We start from the raw sequence: 21,252 nt of genomic DNA, 5'->3' as shown, positions 1-21,252 counted from the left end.
CTTCCAGCTCAAGTGTTGTTATTCTAAGTTACTCCTTAGTTCTTTAATTGCTTTTTCTCCAAGCTAAACAGCCTCAATTCGTTTTAACCTTTCCACTAGGACCTTTTATTCATCTCTTTGATCATTCCTGTGGTTCTTTTCTGGACCTTCTCCAGATTGTCCTTCTATTTGAAAAAAAAAAAAAAAAAACCCACCTAGTTTTTATTGAGTGCTGACTCCACACCCAGAATGGTGTTGAGCAGTGGGACAGAAAATAAAAGAAGTACAAGATATACTGCGCCCTGGTGGAGCTTATAGTTTTGCTAAAAGGACCAGATATTCAAGAGTTGCTGAGTCTTTCTTTCCTTTTTCCTTCCCTCCTTCCGTTCATTACTTCCTTCTTTCCCTCCTCTCTTTCTCTATTTCTTTCAGATCAGGAAGGTCTTTTCATTTTTAGAACCTTTTTGGAAGCAAAAGAGAGTGAAATTTTAGCATTTCACTTAATGAGGGGCTCCTTGCAAAGTTTGCCATTGGATTTGTCTGGAACAGGTCTTCATATTTGTTTTATGCATTGAAGTTTACCCATCTCTTTTACATAGATAATTTTATTTGGTTCTAAAACAAACATATGAGATAGGCAAAGCTGGAGCTTCTAACCCTGTTTTTTTATCTTCCACTACCCCATGCTTCTCACCTTTGTCTTTTCACTCACCTTCTCTATGCTGCTGTCATCTTAAGGCTTATCCATGATCTCTTTTCTGATGACTCCAGATCTTTTTGATCTCTCAATTTCTATTTTTTATTGAAGTATAATAAAAATACAAAAAGGCATAAGTCATAAGTATGTGACTCAATGGATTATCCCAAAGTAAACATAACCAGCTCCCACATCAAGAAATAGAACCCCAGAAGTTCCCAGAAGTTCCTTGATCCCCTTCTAGTCTCTATCCCTAACCAAAGTTGAGCAGTCTTCTCTTTGAACACCAGAGTAGTTTTGCCTTTCAAACATATGATATGTACTCTCTTTTGTTTGTCTGCGTTCATTCAGCTCTGTTTTAGAAATTCACCTATGTTACTCTGTGTCCTAATAGGTTATCCATTCTCATTGTTGTATAGTATTTTGTTGTCTGACTACCACAATTGATTTTGCACTTATTTATTGATGGGTATTTAGATTGTTTCTAGTTGGGCTTTTATAAATAGGGCTCTTATGAGCATTCTTGTATATGTTTTTGTGAGGATATATACACATTTCTATTGGGGTATATACTTAGAAATGGAATTGTTGAATCTTACAGAATGTGTATACATTCAGCATCATAGATCCTGCCAAATAATTTTTCAAAGTGATTGTATCATTTTATACTCCCATCAGCAGAGTATGAGAGAGTTCTAGTTGCTCTATATCCTTTCTGATGCTTTGTGTGTGTGTGTGTGTGTGTGTGTGTGTGCGTGTGCGTGTGCGTGTTTGGTGGGTAGTCTTTAAACATTTTAAAATATGAAAGTAAAGTGAGTTTTCTTTCTCTTCTTCACAAGGTTATGAGTTCCATAGGGTAAGGATTGTTTTATCTTAAAACCTAGCACAAAGGCTGGCATATTATGGGTATTTAATAAAAGTTGGAGGAAACATGTATGCATGATATATGTATAGATAAGAAGAAGAAGGATATATAGTAAGGGCTTCCCTGGTGGTTCAGCGGATAAAAATCTGCCTGCCAATGCAGAGGATGCAGGTTCGATCCCTTTCATCCCTGGATGGGGAAGATCCCACAATGCCGAGGGGCAGCTAAGCTTGTGTGCCCCAACTACTGAACCCACAGGCTTGGAGCCTGTGCTTCGCAACAAGAGAAGCCACATGTATGAGAAGCCTGCGTACTGCAACAAAGAGTAGCCCCTGTGCAGCAAGGAAGACACAGCGCAGCTAAAACATAAATAAATACATTTATGGAGAAGCATATAATAAGAAATAACCTTACCAGTGGCTAGGTTTGTTCATTCAACAAAGATTTAAGTGTTTGCTGTGTATAATGCACTGTACTTGATTCTGGTAATACAGCTAGTTCCTACCCTCATGGATATTTTTGGTGGTGGTGATAGAAAATAAATATGTGTGTAATAAAAATATACTTGTACATTGTAATGAGTACTATGAATGAAATGAACAGGCTACTGCTATGATAGAGAATCATGAGATGACAAAAAAACTGTTTTAGATACAACAGTCAGAGAAGGCCTCTTTGAAAAAGTGACAGTGAGTATTTTGGGGTATTTTCTCTCTCTTTTTTTCTTTACAAAAAGTTACTTGGTATCTTTTTGGTTTAAACAGAGGAAAAATTAATGTTTTTAAAGGTCAAGGGAATCTTTTTTAGGGGGCAAGGGCAAGAATGGGTAGTACAAAAAAGTAAATGTATGTGTTTATAGGTATGTTTAGGTATGGGGAAACTAGATGTTTTCTGGGGAAGAAAAAGATCATGTCATTTAATATAACTTGCCCCAAAGCACAGCTTGTTGAGACTGTTGGTTGTGTTCCTTGAACCTGTTTAAGTGTTTCATGTTCTAGTGGGCCATTACACTGATATATGTGATATAATAGGAGTTGTTCTGTGTTTAATGTTACACAGCCTTCTTGATACCTGTGAATTTAAGTGTAAGTCCTTGGCACTGACCAGAAGAATCCTGACTGATCTTTTAATATTCTTGTTTGGAAAGAAAAGTAAATAGTAACTCTCCACATTTAGAAATTCCATTTTTTCCTTCATTAGTATTAAAGGAAAAATCATTTTCATTTCAGTGTGTCCCTTCTCTCGGAATAAAACAGAAAGGAATCCTCCTGCTACTTCTTCCCCACCACTTTATATTGTAAAGAAAATATAATAGTACTGACAGTTTGGAAACTAGGTTCCTAAACTCTTACGTGTTTTACCAGCATAGTGCAATAACTCATTTCTGTGTATTCCATTTTAGACTTGAACATATGCATTTGTGCGTCTACCTATAATTGTATACATAAATGTGTTTTCGCATTGCTAAAAATAATAATCTCTTGTAAACTGGATTTTAGGTGATAGTGTCGTATCAGTATAGGTTCATCCATTGTAACAAATGTATCACTCTGTTGAGGGATGTTGATAGTGGCAGATATTGTAAATGTGTGGGAAGGGGTATGTGGGAGCTGTCTGCACTTTGGTGTGAGCCTAAAACTGCCTTTAGAAATAAAGCCTATTAAAAATCTGATCATATGATTTTTCCATTGAGTGACTGAACCTTAATTTAGTTAACCACCTCATTTCTCATTGGACTTATTCCTAAGTTTTCACTCTTGTGAATAATGGTATGATGAGGATCGCTTGCATATTATTTTTTCCATAGGAATTTATTTTCAAAACTATATTTATTGGTCTTGATTATAACATTACCAATATTGGTAGGATTATGGTGAGGATTCCATAAGGCACTTATGTACGAGGCACATTCATTGTAAGGCGCTTACATAGTGCCTGGCACATAACAGTTTTAACTAATGGCTTCCCTGGTAGCTCAGTTGGTAAAGAATCCGCCTGCAGTGCAGGAGACCCCGGTTCAGTTCCTGGGTTAGGAATATCTGCTGGGGAAGGGATAGGCTACCCACTCCCGTATTCTTGGGTTTCCCTTCTGGTTCAGCTGGTTAAGAATCCGCCCGCAATGCGGGAGACCTGGGTTCAATCCCTGGATTTGGGAAGATACCCTGGAGAAGGGAAAGGCCTCTCCAGTATTCTGGCCTGGAGAATTCCATGGCCTGCATAGGCTGTGGGGTTGAGAAGAGTCAGACACGACTGGGCGACTTTCACTTTCAGTGGCTTCACTTTCAGTGACTTACATTGCCAAAGTGCTTTCAAATGCAGTGTAAACGTAGAAGGAAGACAGTTTTGATCTGGACAACAGTGATGTTGACAATGATGATGAAAACTTCTACTACTTACTGTGTACATATTTTGTGAAAGGTATTTTATGTTCTTTTATTTATTCAGGTATTCACCAGATGTTTGTTGAGTATGTACCAGATACCATTAGGAACTGGTTTAAGGAAGGTTGGAAAGATTTTATATTTTTTACTTCGAAGTACCTCTGCTCACATTAACCTTCTAAGTGTGTGCACAGTGTTGCTTACATCTGTTTTTTTTTTTTTTTTTTTTTGCCCTTAAATCTCCTGGGGCTCCAGATGAGCCAGGCCCTAGCATGTGGTGGATCAGTACAAATTCCTGGAGTAGATATTGAGCTGAGGAGGAAGTATCATACCACAAGTAAGGTGAGACTTAATGAGTTCTTTCTATGTCTGTAGCATGCTTTCACACAAGTGTTCTTATTTGAAACTCAGCAAAATTGTTACCTGGATGAGGCAAGAAATTTTATTGAATGCAGAAGATGAAGTTTAGGGAAGTAAAGTAACTTGCCCAGGGTCACAAGGATGGGAGGAGACAGACCAACTGAATATTGGGACCTAAGGCTTCTGATCCCATGTCTTGTATTTCTTCCATTGTACTCTCTAGCTTAAAAAGCACTTTAGAGGAAAAGTCATAGTTTTTTTTTTTTAATAAAGTAATCTTTAATTTCTGGAGAATTTCTTATTAGTTAGATAGCCTGGCTTCATTTAGAGAGGCTTAGCATTAGCAAGGTTTTCCATGGAGTTTATTTGTGAACTACAAAATGTATCTATAGTCATTAATAAAATTTGTTATACTAAGAATACAGGAGTTTAAAAACATGTTTTCAGTGCTTGCTTTGGTTGATTATGTCTATGATTTTGTCTGCTTTCAGATAATATTTTTCTTTCCTTTTCCTATAATGTCAATAAACAGAACATTCCTCTTAAAAAAAAAAAAAAGAACATTCCTCTTCTCAGAATTGTTCTTGGGAGGTGGAGGGGTCAAGGTTTCTTTTTTAAAACACTCTTTTCTATAGAACTTAAATGGGGTGGGTATGTCTGCTCTGAAATTTGGAGGACATCGGTTAAGATTCCAGATACGTTTGTACTGAGTGAAGAAGTACTCAGAAAAATGAGAATTAAAAATTCTGGGTGAAAAAAATCCAAGCAATAAAAATTCCCCTTAGACCTAATGAGAAATAAAAACATTCTTTTAAGAAAATTTTTCTTGCAACTGATTTTTGATTCCTTCTTTTTTATTAAATAGCTTTCTTCTGCCAAGGATTCGCCACAGCCTGTTGAGAAGGTTGGTGCTTTCACAAAGATAATAGAAGCCATGGGATTCACGGGACCTCTGAAATACAGTAAATGGGTAAAGTCTAAGTTTTTCTCATTTTTCTTTTTGAGCTTTGTGCTTTCTTCTCCATGCAGAAGTTTTTTTTTTTTAAAGCTCCTGCTTTGTTTTTTGTGAAATTATGTATTATTTTGAGAGCTTTAAAACATGTTGTATCCCCTTGTCTCCCATTCTAAGTCAGGTCTATACAGCATGTGGGGCTGAAATACTGCCTCTACTCCCTTAACTTGTTTCCTTAGAAGTATCTCAGTAGCCAGCAAACAAATAAGACTGGTCTTTCCAGATCTTTGCCACGTGAATGCCATGTAGATAAGTTCTAAGGAGTTAGATGGGCCAAATGTTCTGATGGGCAGTGTTCTTAAGGAAACATTACTTTCCATGATTTATAAGTGATTTTCTGTAGGTCATGGTAGTGATTTTCTTTAAAATTTTGTTAATGAGCATTTTTAAAATTAAACAGTTCTGTGATTTATTATAATTCATATTACGGAGGGCTGTCTGCTGTGTCATTCCTCATGAGATCTTGGCCTCACACATTATCTGTTATATAGTACTTGCTATAAATGAGTGAATGTCCTCTTTGCTTCAGGTGCTACTGCCTCTGGACTTTTATAGAAATGCCTCTGACCAATTAAAGTCACTGGATTTTTCTCAGCCCAGTTATCTTCTAGTACTACCGTTTTTTTCCTACAGTTATGGCAAAAGTAGCTTTTAATACTTTTCAAGGTTGCTAGAATGTTGGTTAAGCCTGATCAGTCATAAATTATAGTCATGTCATAATCAAAGCAAACCAATACAAAGCAGTAGAGAAGACTTTTCTAGAAAACACCATAGCTTTGCCCCAAATGACTAAATTATTTCACTTACACCATTTTAACAAGTTGTAGTCAGATTATTTAGAACTTCAGTTTTATTGTGGACTCTACTTTTAGTTTTCTCTTGAAATGTCTGGCTGTCTTCCTAACAGTTCTAACTGCAACACATATAGGCTTTTTTTTACACCTGCCCTTTTACATAAATTGAACAGTGAGTCTACCAGCATTTTGTCTGTAAGGGGCTTTGAAAAGTGTAGAAGATAAGACTCATATACTCGGTTATAATAATGTTCTTGAGACCCTAAGGTTATCAAATGCCTTCTTAATCATTAATGAAGTACTACTTATGGTCCTTAAAGTTATCTCTTTTTACATCATAATTCCTTGACAAATGATAATCATTGGTATATTTGGTAATATTAAGCAGGATCTTCTCCTCTATTTAAAAAAAAATTGCAAAAAAAAAAAGATTTGCAATCATAGCATTTGGATTTAAAAGCTTAGTGTTTTGTTTGAAAGTAAGAAATTAAAAGGGAAATAAGAGCAGAAAGAAAAAAAGAGAAGAGAAAAAATGGACTGTTTTATTAATTTCTTGATGGTTGAGTTCCACTTGGTTGCTTCCATATGCTTTGTCTCGTCTGTATTTTTATGATTCCAGAGGGAAAGTTGGCTACCATTTGGAGGATTACTAAATCATCAGGAAAATTTCTTCACCGTTTTAGTTTAAGTTAGTCTCTAATTTTTCTTGGTTCCCTTGTGACCTCAACTAAGTCTCTAATTGCATTTAAAAAATCTTTTGTGATGTGGCAGCATCTGTTGCTATATAACCTTCATTTTTGTGACATCAAAACATCAAAGTATGACATTCTATTATAATTTGGGTGGGAAAATGTAGGTACAACTTTCCATTTTGAAAGAGCCTTTTTCAGCAAATGTTGACTCAGAAGTCTATGGCAGACACTTGTATTGGGGCTGCACTGGCAAGAATCTTTGAATTTTGTCTTTTCACATGGCTTTCATTAGGGAGTGAAATGTCTGCTTGTCTCTCCACATCAGCAGCGTCAGCCGTCTTTCCTCCATCTTTTTATGTAATGTTTTCAAGTGTGGTTCCATTTTTCTTCTAGATGCGTATTCAGGAATTTAAATGTGGCTTTTCCTTACCTACTTGACTATCGCTAAATAACCTTTTTTTTTTTTCATTATCTTTATGGAACAGTATCAGGTTAAGATAAGGATAACATTTAACAGATTTAGCCACATGTCATTGAATAGGTAGTTTCCAGATTAGCATTAAGCCAAAAGTTATTCCTGTTCTGAAGGACACTGACAAACTGGAATGCATTCAGAAATGGGCAGTGAGCCTTGTGAAGCCTTCAGAAACTTGAATGAAGAGTGGTTGAAGGAAATAGGGATGCTTTGCCTGGAAAGAGGTGACTAATGGTTCTTCTCAGATATTTGAGGAAGAAATGTTAAAAAAAAAAAAAAGGAGAGGGACTTCCCTCTCGTGGTCCAGTGGTTGAGACTGTTTGCTCCCAGTACAGGGTGCCCGGGTTCAGTCCCTGGTCAGGGAACTGGATCCCACATGGCATGACTAGGAATTCAGGTGTCACAACTGAAGATCCCATGTGCCACAACTGGAATCCGGTGCAGCCAAATACATAAATGCTGCTGCTGCTAAGTCGCTTCAGTCGTGTCCGACTCTGTGCAACCCCAGAGACAGCAGCCCACCAGGCTCCCCCGTCCCTGGGATTCTCCAGGCAAGAACACTGGAGTGGGTTGCCATTTCCTTCTCCAATGCATGAAAAGTGAAAAGTGAAAGTGAAGTCGCTCAGTCGTGTCTGACTCTTAGCGACCCCATGGACTGCAGCCTACCAGGCTCCTCTGTCCATGGGATTTTCCAGGCAAGAGTACTGGAGTGGGTTGCCATTGCCTTCTCCTAAATACATAAATAAATATACTAAAAAAAAGGAGAGACTTACTCTGAGGTATTCCAGTGTGCAGATCATGTTTAATGAATGTTACACAAAGCAGATTTATGTTCAGTATAACAAAAATCTAACAAGAATTGTCCTCCAGTGGACTAGGTAGCCTCACAGGGTCATTGGGCTTGTTTGAACAGGGGCCCAGATAGTTGACCAGGAATCAAGAATGCTGGAGAAGGAATTCCAGTACAGAAGAGAAAGTTCAAATTACTTCAAAGCCCCTTCCAACTCACACAGCTGTGAGTGCAAGCCTTTTACTAGATTCGTTTTTCATCTTGTAGGATGGTACAAATGGCATCAGTTATTGGGAAAGCTGATTTTCATTTCCCAAAGCTGTCTTAGGTGCTTGTGTTTTAGTCAATTAGACTGATGGAGTCTTCCAAAGTTAGAATGAAATAAACATGAAGTCATCCGAGGACCAGAACAATTTGTATTGACTGGATGGAAATTTAGTCCACCTACTTCCTTAACTTATATTAACACATGAGGCTTGAAGAGGTTCTTTCCCCGAGTTGCTATTTCCAGTCCCTGTGTGATGGTCTTAAGGGACTTGCTTTAGAGATTTGTCCAGGAAAATGGCTCACCCAAGTATAAAGGCTTGGCTTTGCTGCAGGAAAAGTGAGGAACTATAAAATGCTCCTCATTGCCACAGTATGAGCACTGTATAAATACACTGGCCAATCTGGTGAGGTCTTCATTATTTGTAATGAATGCTTGCTTCATGAACGTGTGGTGGGGAAAAACCTCTTTCTCAAGGAATGATGTGGGGCCTTGCAGGCAAGTGTGCCTTTCCTTAGGCAAAGTGATTAATTATGAACCAGAAGATTGTATATAAGAATTGAAAGGAAACTGCAGATTTAAAAAAAGTTTTGACATGGGCCATTAGGAATTTTACTTGAAACTATAACTGTGTTGGGACTTCCCTGGGCATCCATCCACTGGTTAAGACTCTTTGCTCCCAATGCAGGGGGCGCGTGCCACAAGGTGAGGCCTAAAATAAAAAAGAAAAATTTTAAATGTGTCATGATAGTTAAACTAGGCCTTAAGTTCCATGAAAGGAGTTTTTAACTGCTTTGTTTATTGCTGTATTTCCTAGTGTCCAAATTAGTGTTAGGCACTGAGTTAGGTGCTCAATAAATTATTTGTTGACTGAAATGAAGAGCTTACAGATGTCCTAAACACTCTGTTTCAAGGATAATAATAGGCCTGTCAAGGCCAAGTCATTTGGATAATGGTATCATTAGGATATCATTAGTTTGGCAATGGTATAGACCAGTACTTCTCTAAATGTGTTCTATGTAAAATACTCCCCCAAACTGAAGGTGTTAAAAGTGAAACATGCTGCTTTTTTAGGTTGCTGATATGGTGAATTACACTGATTTGTGAATGTCGAATCAACTTGAAATTCCTGGGATAAATTCCAGTTGATCATGATATGTTCTCTTTTAAAAATACTGATGGATTTGATTTGTTAGTATTTTATTAAGGAGTTTGGATCTGTGTTCATGAAGACTATGGTTTTACTGTTTTGTTTTCCTCTGATGTCTTTGGTTTTGATACCAGGGTAATATTGGATCATAGAATGAGCTGGGATGTGTTCCTTGCTTTTTATCTACAAGAGTTTATGTAGATTTGATACCATTTCTTTAGATATTTGATAGAATTCTCTAGTGATGCCCTCAAGCCTGGAGCTTTCTGGGAAGATTTTTAACAACAAATCCAGTTTTTAAAATAGTGGTAGGAAGACTTCCCTGGTGGTCCAGTGGTTAAGACTCCATGCTTCCACTGCAAGGAGCTCAGGGTTCCCTGTTGGGAAACTAAGATCTCACATGCTACACGTAGAGGCCAAAAAACAGAAGAGATGGGACTATTCATGTTATTTATTTATTCTCGTGAGCTTTGGTAGCTTGTATCTTTCGGTGAGTTTGTCCACTTCATCTAAAATAATGACATTTATTTACTTAAAGTTGTTCATAATATTATCCTATTACTATCTTTAGGAGATATAGTGATGTTCCCTCTAGTCTCTGATTTACGATATTGGTAACTCATGTCTTCTCTGTTTTCTCTTTCTTTTATTAAAAAAAAAATGTATTTATCTATTTATTGGGTCTTAGTTGCAGCACAAGGGATCTCTGATCTTAGCTGCGGCACGCAGGATCTTCTCATCGCAGCAGGCAAACTCTTAGTTGCGGATGTGGGATCTAGTGCCCTGGTCAGGGATTGAACCCAGGAACCCTGCATTGGGAGCTCAAAGTCTTAACTACTAGACCATCAGGGAAGTCCCTATTTTTTCTTTTTATTCCTTGTCAATTTTTTTGTTGTTTTCCAAGAACCAGCTTTGGCCTATGACTTTCTGTATTATTTTTGTTTTCAGTTTCATTAATTTCTGCTCTTATCTTTATGTATCATGCTGCTTGCTTTTAAGTTTAAATTGCTCTTCCCTTTTAGTGTCTCACCAAGAGTTTTGTTTAAATGTGGGCTTCTTAACACTGATATATTGCCCATAAAAATATACCTGATTTCCATTGGTTATATGTTGTTTTGTTTTCCCCCATATGAACTTTAGGCTAAAAACATTGAAAATATAACATTTCAAATTAGCAAATGAAAAAATCTTAATTGCAATCAAAGACATAATACTTTATTTTATAACAGGTATTTCTACCCATGAGAAACTGAGATATGAATATTATGTAGTAGTGGATATAGTCTATCCTTGGTGACATTGAACCTTAATAACAAAACTGCTCTGCTAAAATTCTAGGTTGGTTTTTCCTCAGTTGCTCCATCATTTGCATATATATATAGTTTTGGTCTGTGCATATTTGAGTAAATTTCTCTGTCATTTTAAAGAAGAGTAAGCTTCTACAAGCCTTTTGTTGATACACTAATTATATCCTTAAGGAAATATTTTGAAAGTCCTTAGAAATTCTTGTTCCTTCAGCGCTGAGTTGGTCTTCAGACCTACAGTTCATAAAAATTTACTTTTCATTTTTAGTTTTATTTATTTGAAGACATAATGTACATACAGTAAAATATACAAATCTTCAGTATACAGCTCATGAATAAATTAAAATCACTCAGATTAAGATTCTATGAGAATTCTTGGTGTTTTGGGGAATAGTAAACAGCTGATCCTTTTACTATATTTTATATTCATTAGAAACTCTTATTTAAAAAGAGTTGCTGTGTTTATTGTTATTGTTCAGTTGCTAAGTTGTGTCCAACTCTTTGTGACCTCATGGACTGTAGCACATAAGACTCCTCTGCTGCTGCTAAGTCGCTTCAGTTGCGTCCTACTCTGTGCAACCCCAGTGACAGCAGCCCACCATGCTCCCCCGTCCCTGGGATTCTCCAGGCAAGAACACTGGAGTGGGTTGCCATTTCCTTCTCCAGTGCATGAAAGTGAAAAGTGAAAGTGAAGTCGCTCAGTCGTGTCTGACTCTTAGCGACCCCATGGACTGCAGCCTACCAGGCTCCTCCATCCATGGGATTTTCCAGGCAAGAGTACTGGGGTGGGGTACCATTGCCTTCTCCAAAGACTCCTCTGTCCTCCACTATCTCCTGGAGTTTGCTCAAATTCATGTCTGTTGAGTCAGTAATACTATCTAACTGTTTCATTCTCTGTCACCCCCTTCTCCTTTTGCCTTCAGTCTTTCCCAGCATCAGGGTCTTTTCCAATGAGTCACCTCTTTGCATCAAGTGGCAAGAGTATTGGAGCTTCAGCAACAGTCCTTCCGATGAATATTCAGTGTTGATTTTCTTTAGGATTGACTGGTTTGATCTTCTTGCTGTCCAAGGGACTCTTAAGAGTCTTCTCCAGCACCACAATTCTTCAGCACTCAGCCTTCTTTATGGTCCAACTCTCACACCCATACTTAACTGCTCTCCATATCTTTGACTATATGGCCCTTTGTCGGCAAAGTGATGTCTCTGCTTTTAAGTACACTGTCTAGGTTTGTCGTAGCTTTCCTTCCAAGGAGCAAGTGTCTTTTAATTTCGTGACTGTGGTCACCATGCACAGTGATTTTGGAGCCCAAGAAAATAAAATCTGTCACTGCTTCCACTTTTTCCCCTTGTATTTGTCATGAAGTGATGGAACCAGATACCATGATCTTAGTTTTTTGAAAGTTGAGTTTCAAGCCGGCTTTTTCACTCTCCTCTTTCGCCCTCATCAAGAGGCTGTTTAGTTCTTCTTCACTTTCTACCATTACAGTGGTATCATCTGTGTATATGAGGTTGTTGATATTTCTTCCAGCAGTCTTGATTCCAGCTGGTGATTCATCCAGCCAGGCATTTCACATGTACTCTTCATGGAAGTTAAATAAGCAAGGCAACAGTATATAGCCTTGACGTACTCCTTTCCCACTGTTGTTCCATGTCTGGTTCTAACTGTTGCTTCTTTACCTGCATACAGATTTCTCAGGAGACAGGTAAGATGGTCTGGTACTCCCATCTCTTTAAGAATTTCCCACAATTTTTGTGATCCACACAGTCAGAGGCTTTAGTGCAGTCAATGAAGCAGAAGTAAATGTTTTTCTGAAATTCTCTTGCTTTCTCCATGATCCAACAAATTTATAAACATAGTATTCTGTTAGGATCAGCAAACTATAAAACTAGGGAAAATACAGGAAAAAATGACCCCCTCTTTCAGGGTAAAAAAAAGACTTATGGAATAGATAATAGTGCTTCTGAGGGAAGATCAAATGATTGAGGGTTTTGTTTGATTTTGGTCAGGAGAATGGGTAATTTTTTAATATAAAGGGTTTCAGATCATAAATAGTTAATGTGGATGGTTCTGAACTATGGTTTAGAGGCTCAAATGTGGTAAAATGGGTTTGAATTAAAGGATATATTTCCTCTAAATATTAGAAAAATCTTTTTGACATTTTGATGCTAAAATCATAAAATCTAGAATTTTTTGAAGTCCAAATGTCTTGATTTAATAAAATAAAGCTATCTATATTGTTTAGCTATTAAATTTGCCTAGAGACAGGTTTGGACCCATCCTTCTAGTTGAAAAGTATAAAATTCTGTGACCCACATCTAATGGTACCAGAACATTCACTTGGTCATGTCTTGAGTTTGTTTTATTCTCTTTGTCTAGAAAATTAAGATTGCAGCCCTGCGCATGTATACTAGCTGTGTGGAGAAAACTGACTTCGAGGAATTCTTTTTAAGTAAGTTACTGTTTTTGAAAGTTCTGAAAAGGAAAAATGAATCTACTGTTCATTTTCATGTTTGTGTCTTGTTCAGATAGTTTTGTTTTTTAAAGTAATAGTGAAACAGGTTTTCTTGCACAGGATATATAATAAAAGCTTCCTATTTTTCTCCTAATAGAATAAACAGAGGCCAAAAGATCCTTATAAATAAGATGTTTTATTTGGGAAAAATAAAGCATTTGGGGAAAAAAAAAAAGTAAAAATTTGTCCAGTACTTCAGCATTATCATCCCCTTTGTCCACACATGCATGTTTTACATAAGCGTATTCAGAGTCAACATACCGTTTTACATTCTGTATGTTTTACTTAGCAGTTTTGACATGAACTTTTATCCAGTGATTCCTCTTTTATTTCTAGTTTATAATGGTTTTAGTTAATCCTGGAATATGCCTCATGATTTTTCTTCTTTCTGTAAAAGGACTGTTGGGTCAAAAGGTACGTATAATTTTATTATTTTTATCCCATTGATAAATTGCTTTCTAAACCAGTAGATGATCATCACTAGCAGTTGATTGTATCAATACAATACTCATTTTGTTGCTGTAAACTGTTGTAGTTATAAACAAGTCATTTAAAGCAGATACTTATAAAGTCATTGGGAAAGTTTAAACTGTTTCCAGTTCCACAGATTTTGGAAGGAAATGTGTGCTGTGTACCTCTTGTGGTAATAGCCATTATCCTCAAAGCAAAAAACACTGAACTATATGTTCTTGATATTTTTCATGGACAGCAAATAATTAGTATATAATTATGTTAACAACAATGAAGAAAGAGATGCCGCTTTATTTACTATTTTTTAAAGTTAGGTGCAAGGTGTTTTGTTGAGTTTACTTTCAGCAGATATTATATTAGAAACTTAAAATACTATGCTGAGTTGTAATCCTAATTTAGTATCTGCTTTCCATTTCCTATTTACTCATAGTGAAGAAAGAAAACCTTCCTGCTGCTTTTTCACCTCTAGCAATTTTTTATTTTAGGAGAAACTAGTCTGAAAGGAGAAAATATTCTTTCTCTACATGATGAAGAAACTGTTAATTTTAGAAGCTGGATTTTTCTTAAGTAGTCTGAGTCTGTGTGCTAAAGTATTTTTCTTTAGATCTTTTTAAAATTTCCTCCTAGACATCTATTCAATATTAAATATCTCATAAACTTTATTTTGAAGGATGTTTACTAGCTGTCTTTGTTTAGCTAATCCTTATTAAATATTCTTGAGTTAATATTATAATGTTAAATAATGAGACTATTATTTCATGCTTAATGTATCATGTTTCAATTTATAATCTGTTGTAGACTACTTATAAAAATAGAAGTTTATTAAAATGAGTATCCATTACATTTTAATAATTCACACTTAAATGCTTTTACGTTTGTTTCCTTTTGGAGTTATAAAACCTTGCAAGACGGGAGGGCTTACATTCTTATTTTAATTTTTATTTTGTTTTCAGAAACAATTGAAACTTAAAGAGGCTAAGTGATTTACCCAAAGTTGCTTACTACTCAAGCCGTGATCCTATGTCATCTGGCTTAAAATCCAGGAATTTTTCTGCTATAACCTATTGCCTGTGAATGAATATAATTGCAAGATAGAATTATAGTCCATTTTAACATTTTGTTTTATAATTCTTTGTATTTTATAATTTTTAATTGAGAACTACCTCCATGATGTGTTCTATTAATTTTGTGAGCTGCTGTTTATATATTATTAAAATGTGTACACCCTAACTTTACCCTTCGAATTAGTTTTCTGGGGAGGCAGTACATTTTTCAGTGATAGCACTGTTACTTCAGGTTTTCTGAGACTCACTTTGAGAATTACCTTTTAGACTTATGTTCATTTGTATTATGCTCCGTTGTAGTCCATTTTTGACATTTGTGGTTAAATTTCAGAATCAGACCAAAGTGGTTCCAAATTGTGGCCAGTGAGTACAAAGGGAGAAAATCTGAAGAGTACCACTTAGAGGCAGACAAAGAGTATTTATAAAGTAATGAGATTGACTTTCTTGCATTTTGGATTCTAAAGAGTAGGCCAGACAAGTTTGGGGTAAAAGAAGAGAATGTGTGTGTGTGTGTGTGTGTGTGTGTGTGGTAAAAGAAGAGAACGTGTGTGTGTGTGTGTGTGTGGTAAAAGAAGAGAACGTGTGTGTGTGTGCACGCGTGTGTGTGTGTGGTAAAAGAAGAGAACGTGTGTGTGTGTGCGCGCGTGTGTGTGTGGTAAAAGAAGAGAACGTGTGTGTGTGTGTGTGTGTGTGTGTGTGTGTGGTAAAAGAGAACGTGTGTGTGTGTGTGGTAAAAGAAGAGAATGTGTGTGTGTGTGTCTTGTCTGTGTGTGTGTGTCTGTGTGTGTGTGTGTCTGTGTTGCTTCCCAGGATTACATCTGTAAAGTGGATATTGCTCCCTTGGATTTTTGGTATTTTAGGGCTTTACTTGTAGAGTCTTTACTTTACTTTACTTTTAGAGCCTTAGGTAGTGGTAGGTGTCATTTTCACTCTTCCAACAAAAGTGAGGCCAGTTGTATGTCATGAAGGTTGAGTTCTTTACTCAGTAAATGTATGCCTGTCAGCCTCTCGGACAAGTCCTCATAAAATGCCAAAGCTACAAATACTCTGTCATGTCAGAGCCAAAGTGTTCAGAGGTGTTGATCTAGAGGCCTAGATGCTGAGGATTCTGACTGGGGAGATACCTTAATAGTCCACTGTTGTTTCCAAGATGTTCTGATGATGTCACTGTGGCATGAATGAGTGTACCCTCTGTGAGCAGGCAGTGTTTGCTAACTGGAGTTTTGGAGATCAGTTCCATTATAAAGAGCTCTTTTGGGGCAGAGGTGGTCAGTCAGTCAGTAAAGCTTGTGTTTAAAACCACACTGTTGTCTGCAAACTGCTTTGTTTATAGCCCTAAGAGCCCTGTACCTTGGAGAGGAGATTCCTTAATGAGTCAATTTTGAGTTAATAAAATTGAGGTTCTACCTTTATCTCTTTCTGCTGCTAATACTCAGCTATCAAATATATCAATTTTGTAAAAGTTTGCGATGTCTTTTTTTTTTAAACTTGAAGAAAAAAAGATTGAGGTTCATCATCAATAGATGAAATCTTAATGAGTTTTTTCAAAGATAGTTTAAACACTACTGTTTAAACAATTCACTAAAAAACAATAGTGAATGTGTGCTGTGCTTAGTTGCTCAGTTGTGTCTGACTCTTTGCGACCCCATGGACTGTAGCCCATCAGGCTCCTCTGTCCATGGGGATTCTCCAGGCAAGAATACTAGAGTGGGTTGCCATGCCCTCCTCTGGTGATCTTCCCTACTCAGGGATTGAACCTAGGTTTCCCTCAGTGCAGGTAGATTCCTTACCAACTGAGCCACCAGGGAACTCTGGTGAATTCACAGAATTCAAAAAATGTTCACAAAAGTGAATGTTTATTGAGTACCTATTAAACATTAACCACTTTGTTAAATATTCTATAGGCCTTATCTCATTTATTCTTCACAAAAACCCTCTAAGGTAGGTTCTCTTATTCTCCCATTTTTATAGAGAAGAAAACAGGTACTGACAGGTAACTTTGCCCAGAGTCACATAGCAAGAAAGAAGTAGAGTTAAGGTTTTGAATCAGGATGTCTGACCCCAGTGTCTTCATTAAACATGCAACTATGTTAGTACTGCTGCCTCATAACAATAATGAATTAATTTAATTTTCTCAACTGACGTTGAGGAAAAAAGTATCTAGCCTCACATAATAGTGCACTGAATGTATACTGGAGCTAAGTGTGATTATGGGAAGACCTTGTGATCATGGGAAGACCTATAGCAGGTTTTAACTTTGAAGTGCTTAAAGACATTTCATAAAGCTAAAGAATCTGCTGTTTGTTGAGTTGCTCACAAACTTTCAGTGGTCTTGTTTTTCAGGGCTTTAGCCCGTGCTTTTCTGTTCTGACCCCAGTGGGTACAGGGAGTCAGTCATATGCCAGCTCTTTTCCCATCCTCAGCTCTGAGCTGTCCCCCAGAGGGAAAATTGTGACCCAAGTCCAGTTGCTGGCCTGTCTGTCTGTCTGCGCTTTCCAGCTCAAGAACTGATTCCCTCTTTGAGAAAATTGGAAAGGCTCCTGGAGGCTGCTGAGAAGCTTTGATGTAGAGGTAGCAATTGAACAGATTGTCCTTTAGAAGCAGCCAAATTTCATTTTCCAGATTGAAAGACAGACTTCCAAGAAAACTTTTCTTTTTAATGTTTTGTTCTAGCATCCAAAAAAGACCCAACTTCAGATCCGGGCTCGAGAGTTTCTCATGGCTATTCTTGTTCTAGGTGGAGGATGGTTGGCCCACTCTCAGATGGCATGTGTCTTAATAGCTGAATGACTGGCCAGGCCAGCCTTCACCTCCCTCCTGCCGGGCTCCAAGAGGAAGTCCACTTGACAGCTGCTGGGCACCTCCCAGTAAGCTCACCAGAGTATTTTGGTGTCAGTTTGTGACAGACCTGGACTTAAACGCTATCCTAGCCACTAGCTTGTTAATATTGTGGCTGCCCACAAGTTCCTTAGCTCTTTGGAGCCCGTTTCCTCATCTCTAGAACGAGGCTTCTAATGCCTTCCTTCAGGGTTGAAGTGAGGATTAAGTGAGATAATATACTGACATGACCAACAGTGGGCTTGGCAGGAAGTTTGAACCGTTAGTGAATGTTAGTTTCTGATCCTAATATTAGGCCGTTAGCGATTAGGCCATAGTATATGGAATCAAGCAGATATAAATTTGATCCCAGATGTCTGATTTCACGGCTGTGTGACCTTGGGCAGTTGTCACGATCTCTCCATCAGTTTTCTCACCTGTCAAATAGGGATAATATCAATACCTACCTCATAGGAATGTTGGAAGGGTTCATTGAGCTAATGCGTGTACCTTTCATTGAGTCTGGCACATACATAGTAAGCCCAGAATGAATTCTAGCTCTTCATTATTCTTGACGTTGTTAGTGTGCCTCACTAACAGAGCAGGGGTCCTGCTCTGTGTTTTCTATCTTAGTGGCCCCTGTTTGTGATCATTTAGTTCATAGTATACTTCATTGTTTGCTGAAGGGCAGAAGATGCTACTTGTTTCTTGAGTCATTAATCCAAGGGACAGAATCAGATTCCCACTGATTCTCTTTTTATCTTCTTGTTCCACCATTTCTCCCCATTATGTAATAAGGAGGACATACTCACTGGGGGGCCCTTCACCAAGCCAGAGGCATTTCTTAAGGATCTGAGAATTGAGAGGCTTGGATATCTAAGCACTGACCTGATTTTTGGTATCTTAAACCAAGGAGAAGTCCTGCCTGGTTTATCATTCCTGGGGGTGGTGAACGGCGTTTTGTTAGATATCATCTGCTTTCTATTCAACTGCAGTTCCCTAGAGCTCTCCTTCTTTCTCCCAGTCATTTATTTTGGTTGCATCATTTAGCGTACTCATGTTTGTAGCACATTGGGTTACCTTAAAGAAATAAAACAGGAAAGGGATACAAGAAGAACTTAATTTCTTGGCAGAGCTCAAGTAAAAAAAAAAAAAAAAAACCTTCTACATGGGACTTCCCTAGTAGTCCAGTGGTTAAGAATCCACCTTGCAGTTCAGGGGATGTGGGTTTGAACCCTGGTCAGGGAATGAAGATCCCACATGCCGAGGAGCTTAACTAAGCCCACGTACTGCAGCTATTGAGCCCTCACACAGCTAGAGAGTCTGCGCGCCACCATGAAAGATACTGAATGATGCAAGGGAGATCCCATGTGCCGCACCTGTGATGCAAGGAAGCCAAATAAATTAACACATTTTTTAAAGAATATGTTAAAAAAAAAAAAAAAGCCTATACTTAAGTGGGGGTAGGCAAGTGGTGTCTGCCTAGCTTTCCAAAAGAACTGAGACCAGGAAGGGAAAATAACATTGACTCATATGGAAGTTAGAAGGAATTACAGATTGTCCAGGCTGCACGATACAAAGTGAGAAAACTGAGGCCCAGAGAAGTGATTTTCCAAAGGTCACGCAGCAGGGTGGTGATGGGGCTGGAACTAGAGGCTTAGTTGTCTGACTACATTTAATGTTCTTTCAACCCATAGGCTTACCTTGTGGTTCCATTGGCCTTCTCTCAGAGAGTGCTGTGACTGCCGTATATTTTGATTGAACAAATCCCTACCAATATTTCAAATAGAGTCCATATTCCTCTTCTAAACCCTCACATATTTATACTTCATTATTATTTTCTAGGGTGTCAGATGCCTGATACATTCAATTCATGGTTTCTTATAACTCTGCTTCATGTCTGGTAAGTGAGAAATTTAAGTGAAGTCACCATATATATATATATATATATTTTTTTTTTTTTAACACTGCAGACTTGTTAAGGTATAGCCTTCAGTAGAGCTGATTATATGAAATGGCAGTTGTTCAGGCATTAAAAACTGTTCCTTTCATTTTAATAGCTGGTGTCTTATGGCACATTTTTTATTAAAGGTCAAAGCATAGTCCCAGAAAGAAACTAATATTTGTAGGAGTTTCTCAAAGAACACCTAATCCAGTGAACAATGCTATCAGTATCTCTAAGAGACCCTATGGGCTTGGGTGGAAAGTTCTTTCCCTTGGCTGTTTTAGGAAAGTTCACATTTACGTAAAAGTGGTTTGAATTGTGAGCATCCGTGGTCATTTTCATTGCTGGTCATCAGAAACCTATAACAAATTATAGCACTGACATTTACGCCTGTACCTCTAAAATGTGCATACAAGTTAGATTCATGCCAGGTTTGTTGCATGTAAAAATATTTAACACCTTAAACAGTATATTTTTTCTTCAGCTGCAAATTACGTAGCCAAAAAAAATCAGTTTTTCATCTAACGTTACACAGTATTAAAGGTCAGAAGGATATAGGAGAGGCGTTGGAAGTGGGGGCTGGGGAATGTATTTATTGAACTGCCAGATCTTGGGAAAGTAAATTCTGGAGAACTAAGTTTACTACTTTGACCATAGTGAGCATCTGAGGAACGTGGGGAATGGTTGCCTTGTCAAAAGGACCCTTGTTTGAGGCTGAGCTTTGCATCACAGGACTGACTGCTATATAAAGATTTTTTGGTTTTGATCACCTCTGAAATATTTCTTCTGAACTCGCATAGTCAGTGAGATTGGCTCAGGGGTCTAAGGTGGCAGTTTATGTTGTTTTTTCCTAAACCAGTAGTTTATTGAGTGTACACTGTGTCCTGGGCAGTCAATAAGCTATGTCAGGAAGCTCCCAGTCTAGTCAGGGAGATAAGACATGCGTAATAGTTGGTTATAAATCGGAATGGCCAAGTTCTGTAATAAATCTGAGTAAGTAGTGCCTGTGGGATCACAGAGGAGGCAGCAACTCTCAAAACCCTTACCTGGCTTTTGAAATGTGCCGTATCTTAGTCAGGTAGCTGCGAAGGCAGACTACCTTCAGTCTGAATGGTGAAGGTTAGGAGAAGTTTGGGGGGGGAAGCTGGATGTACTGAGAGGAAAACAACTTTTTCAAGAGGAGGGCACTGCAGAGGTGGCCCTGGGGAATTACCCACTGCAAAGGTGGGAGGGTTGAGAGGAGGCTAGGCTGTTCCCAGAGGAGCTCAAAGATAATATTCAAAGCCAGTATGAAAGACTCTTTCTTGCCCAATAGCCAGAGGTATCAGCATGTTAGAGGGAGTGGATGGCAAAATAAAAAATATAATCCTTGTGACCACATCCCAAGGTCAGTACCTGACTAATAGCAGCTGGGGCAACCTTGTAACTACTTGTAGTTCTTTCAAGTTAGCCATGATTTCCAAATGTGCCTGCTGAGTCCCCCTTGCTGAGATTGATTTAATTTCTCAGAGGTGTGGGGAGTACCATCACCAGGTAAGTAGAGGGAGGGAGGCTTGTCTACATTTCGTCTCTCTTCCATCCTTCGTCCTTGGTTCTCATGATCCGCAGCTTTGTTGAGATCAATCAGTAGCTTTTCAGTTTGAATCAGCAAACTCTGTGTTAAGGACTGGCAGGCACT

The 21,252-nt window shown here is 37.9% G+C and overlaps 1 protein-coding gene across 2 annotated transcripts in view; it reads left to right on the top strand.

The window, feature by feature from the left end:
• UQCC1 (ubiquinol-cytochrome c reductase complex assembly factor 1) overlaps positions 1-21,252 on the top strand; it is a 94,233-nt gene that overhangs the window by 18,964 nt on the left and 54,017 nt on the right. Inside the window, exons 3-7 of one of the 2 annotated variants that reach the window (XM_068987297.1) lie at positions 3,987-4,046; positions 4,178-4,264; positions 5,148-5,252; positions 13,142-13,214; positions 19,475-19,532. In XM_068987297.1, the coding sequence (XP_068843398.1) occupies positions 3,987-4,046; positions 4,178-4,264; positions 5,148-5,252; positions 13,142-13,214; positions 19,475-19,532 (383 nt within the window). The remainder of the gene's footprint in view (positions 1-3,986; positions 4,047-4,177; positions 4,265-5,147; positions 5,253-13,141; positions 13,215-19,474; positions 19,533-21,252) is intronic. The other variant, XM_068987298.1, reaches the window with a different exon arrangement.

Source organism: Capricornis sumatraensis, chromosome 15 (assembly GCF_032405125.1).
Source record: "Capricornis sumatraensis isolate serow.1 chromosome 15, serow.2, whole genome shotgun sequence".
NCBI classification, from domain to species: domain Eukaryota; kingdom Metazoa; phylum Chordata; class Mammalia; order Artiodactyla; family Bovidae; genus Capricornis; species Capricornis sumatraensis.
The sequence above is the reverse complement of the archived record's forward strand: the minus strand, read 5'-3'. Positions and strand labels throughout refer to the sequence as shown.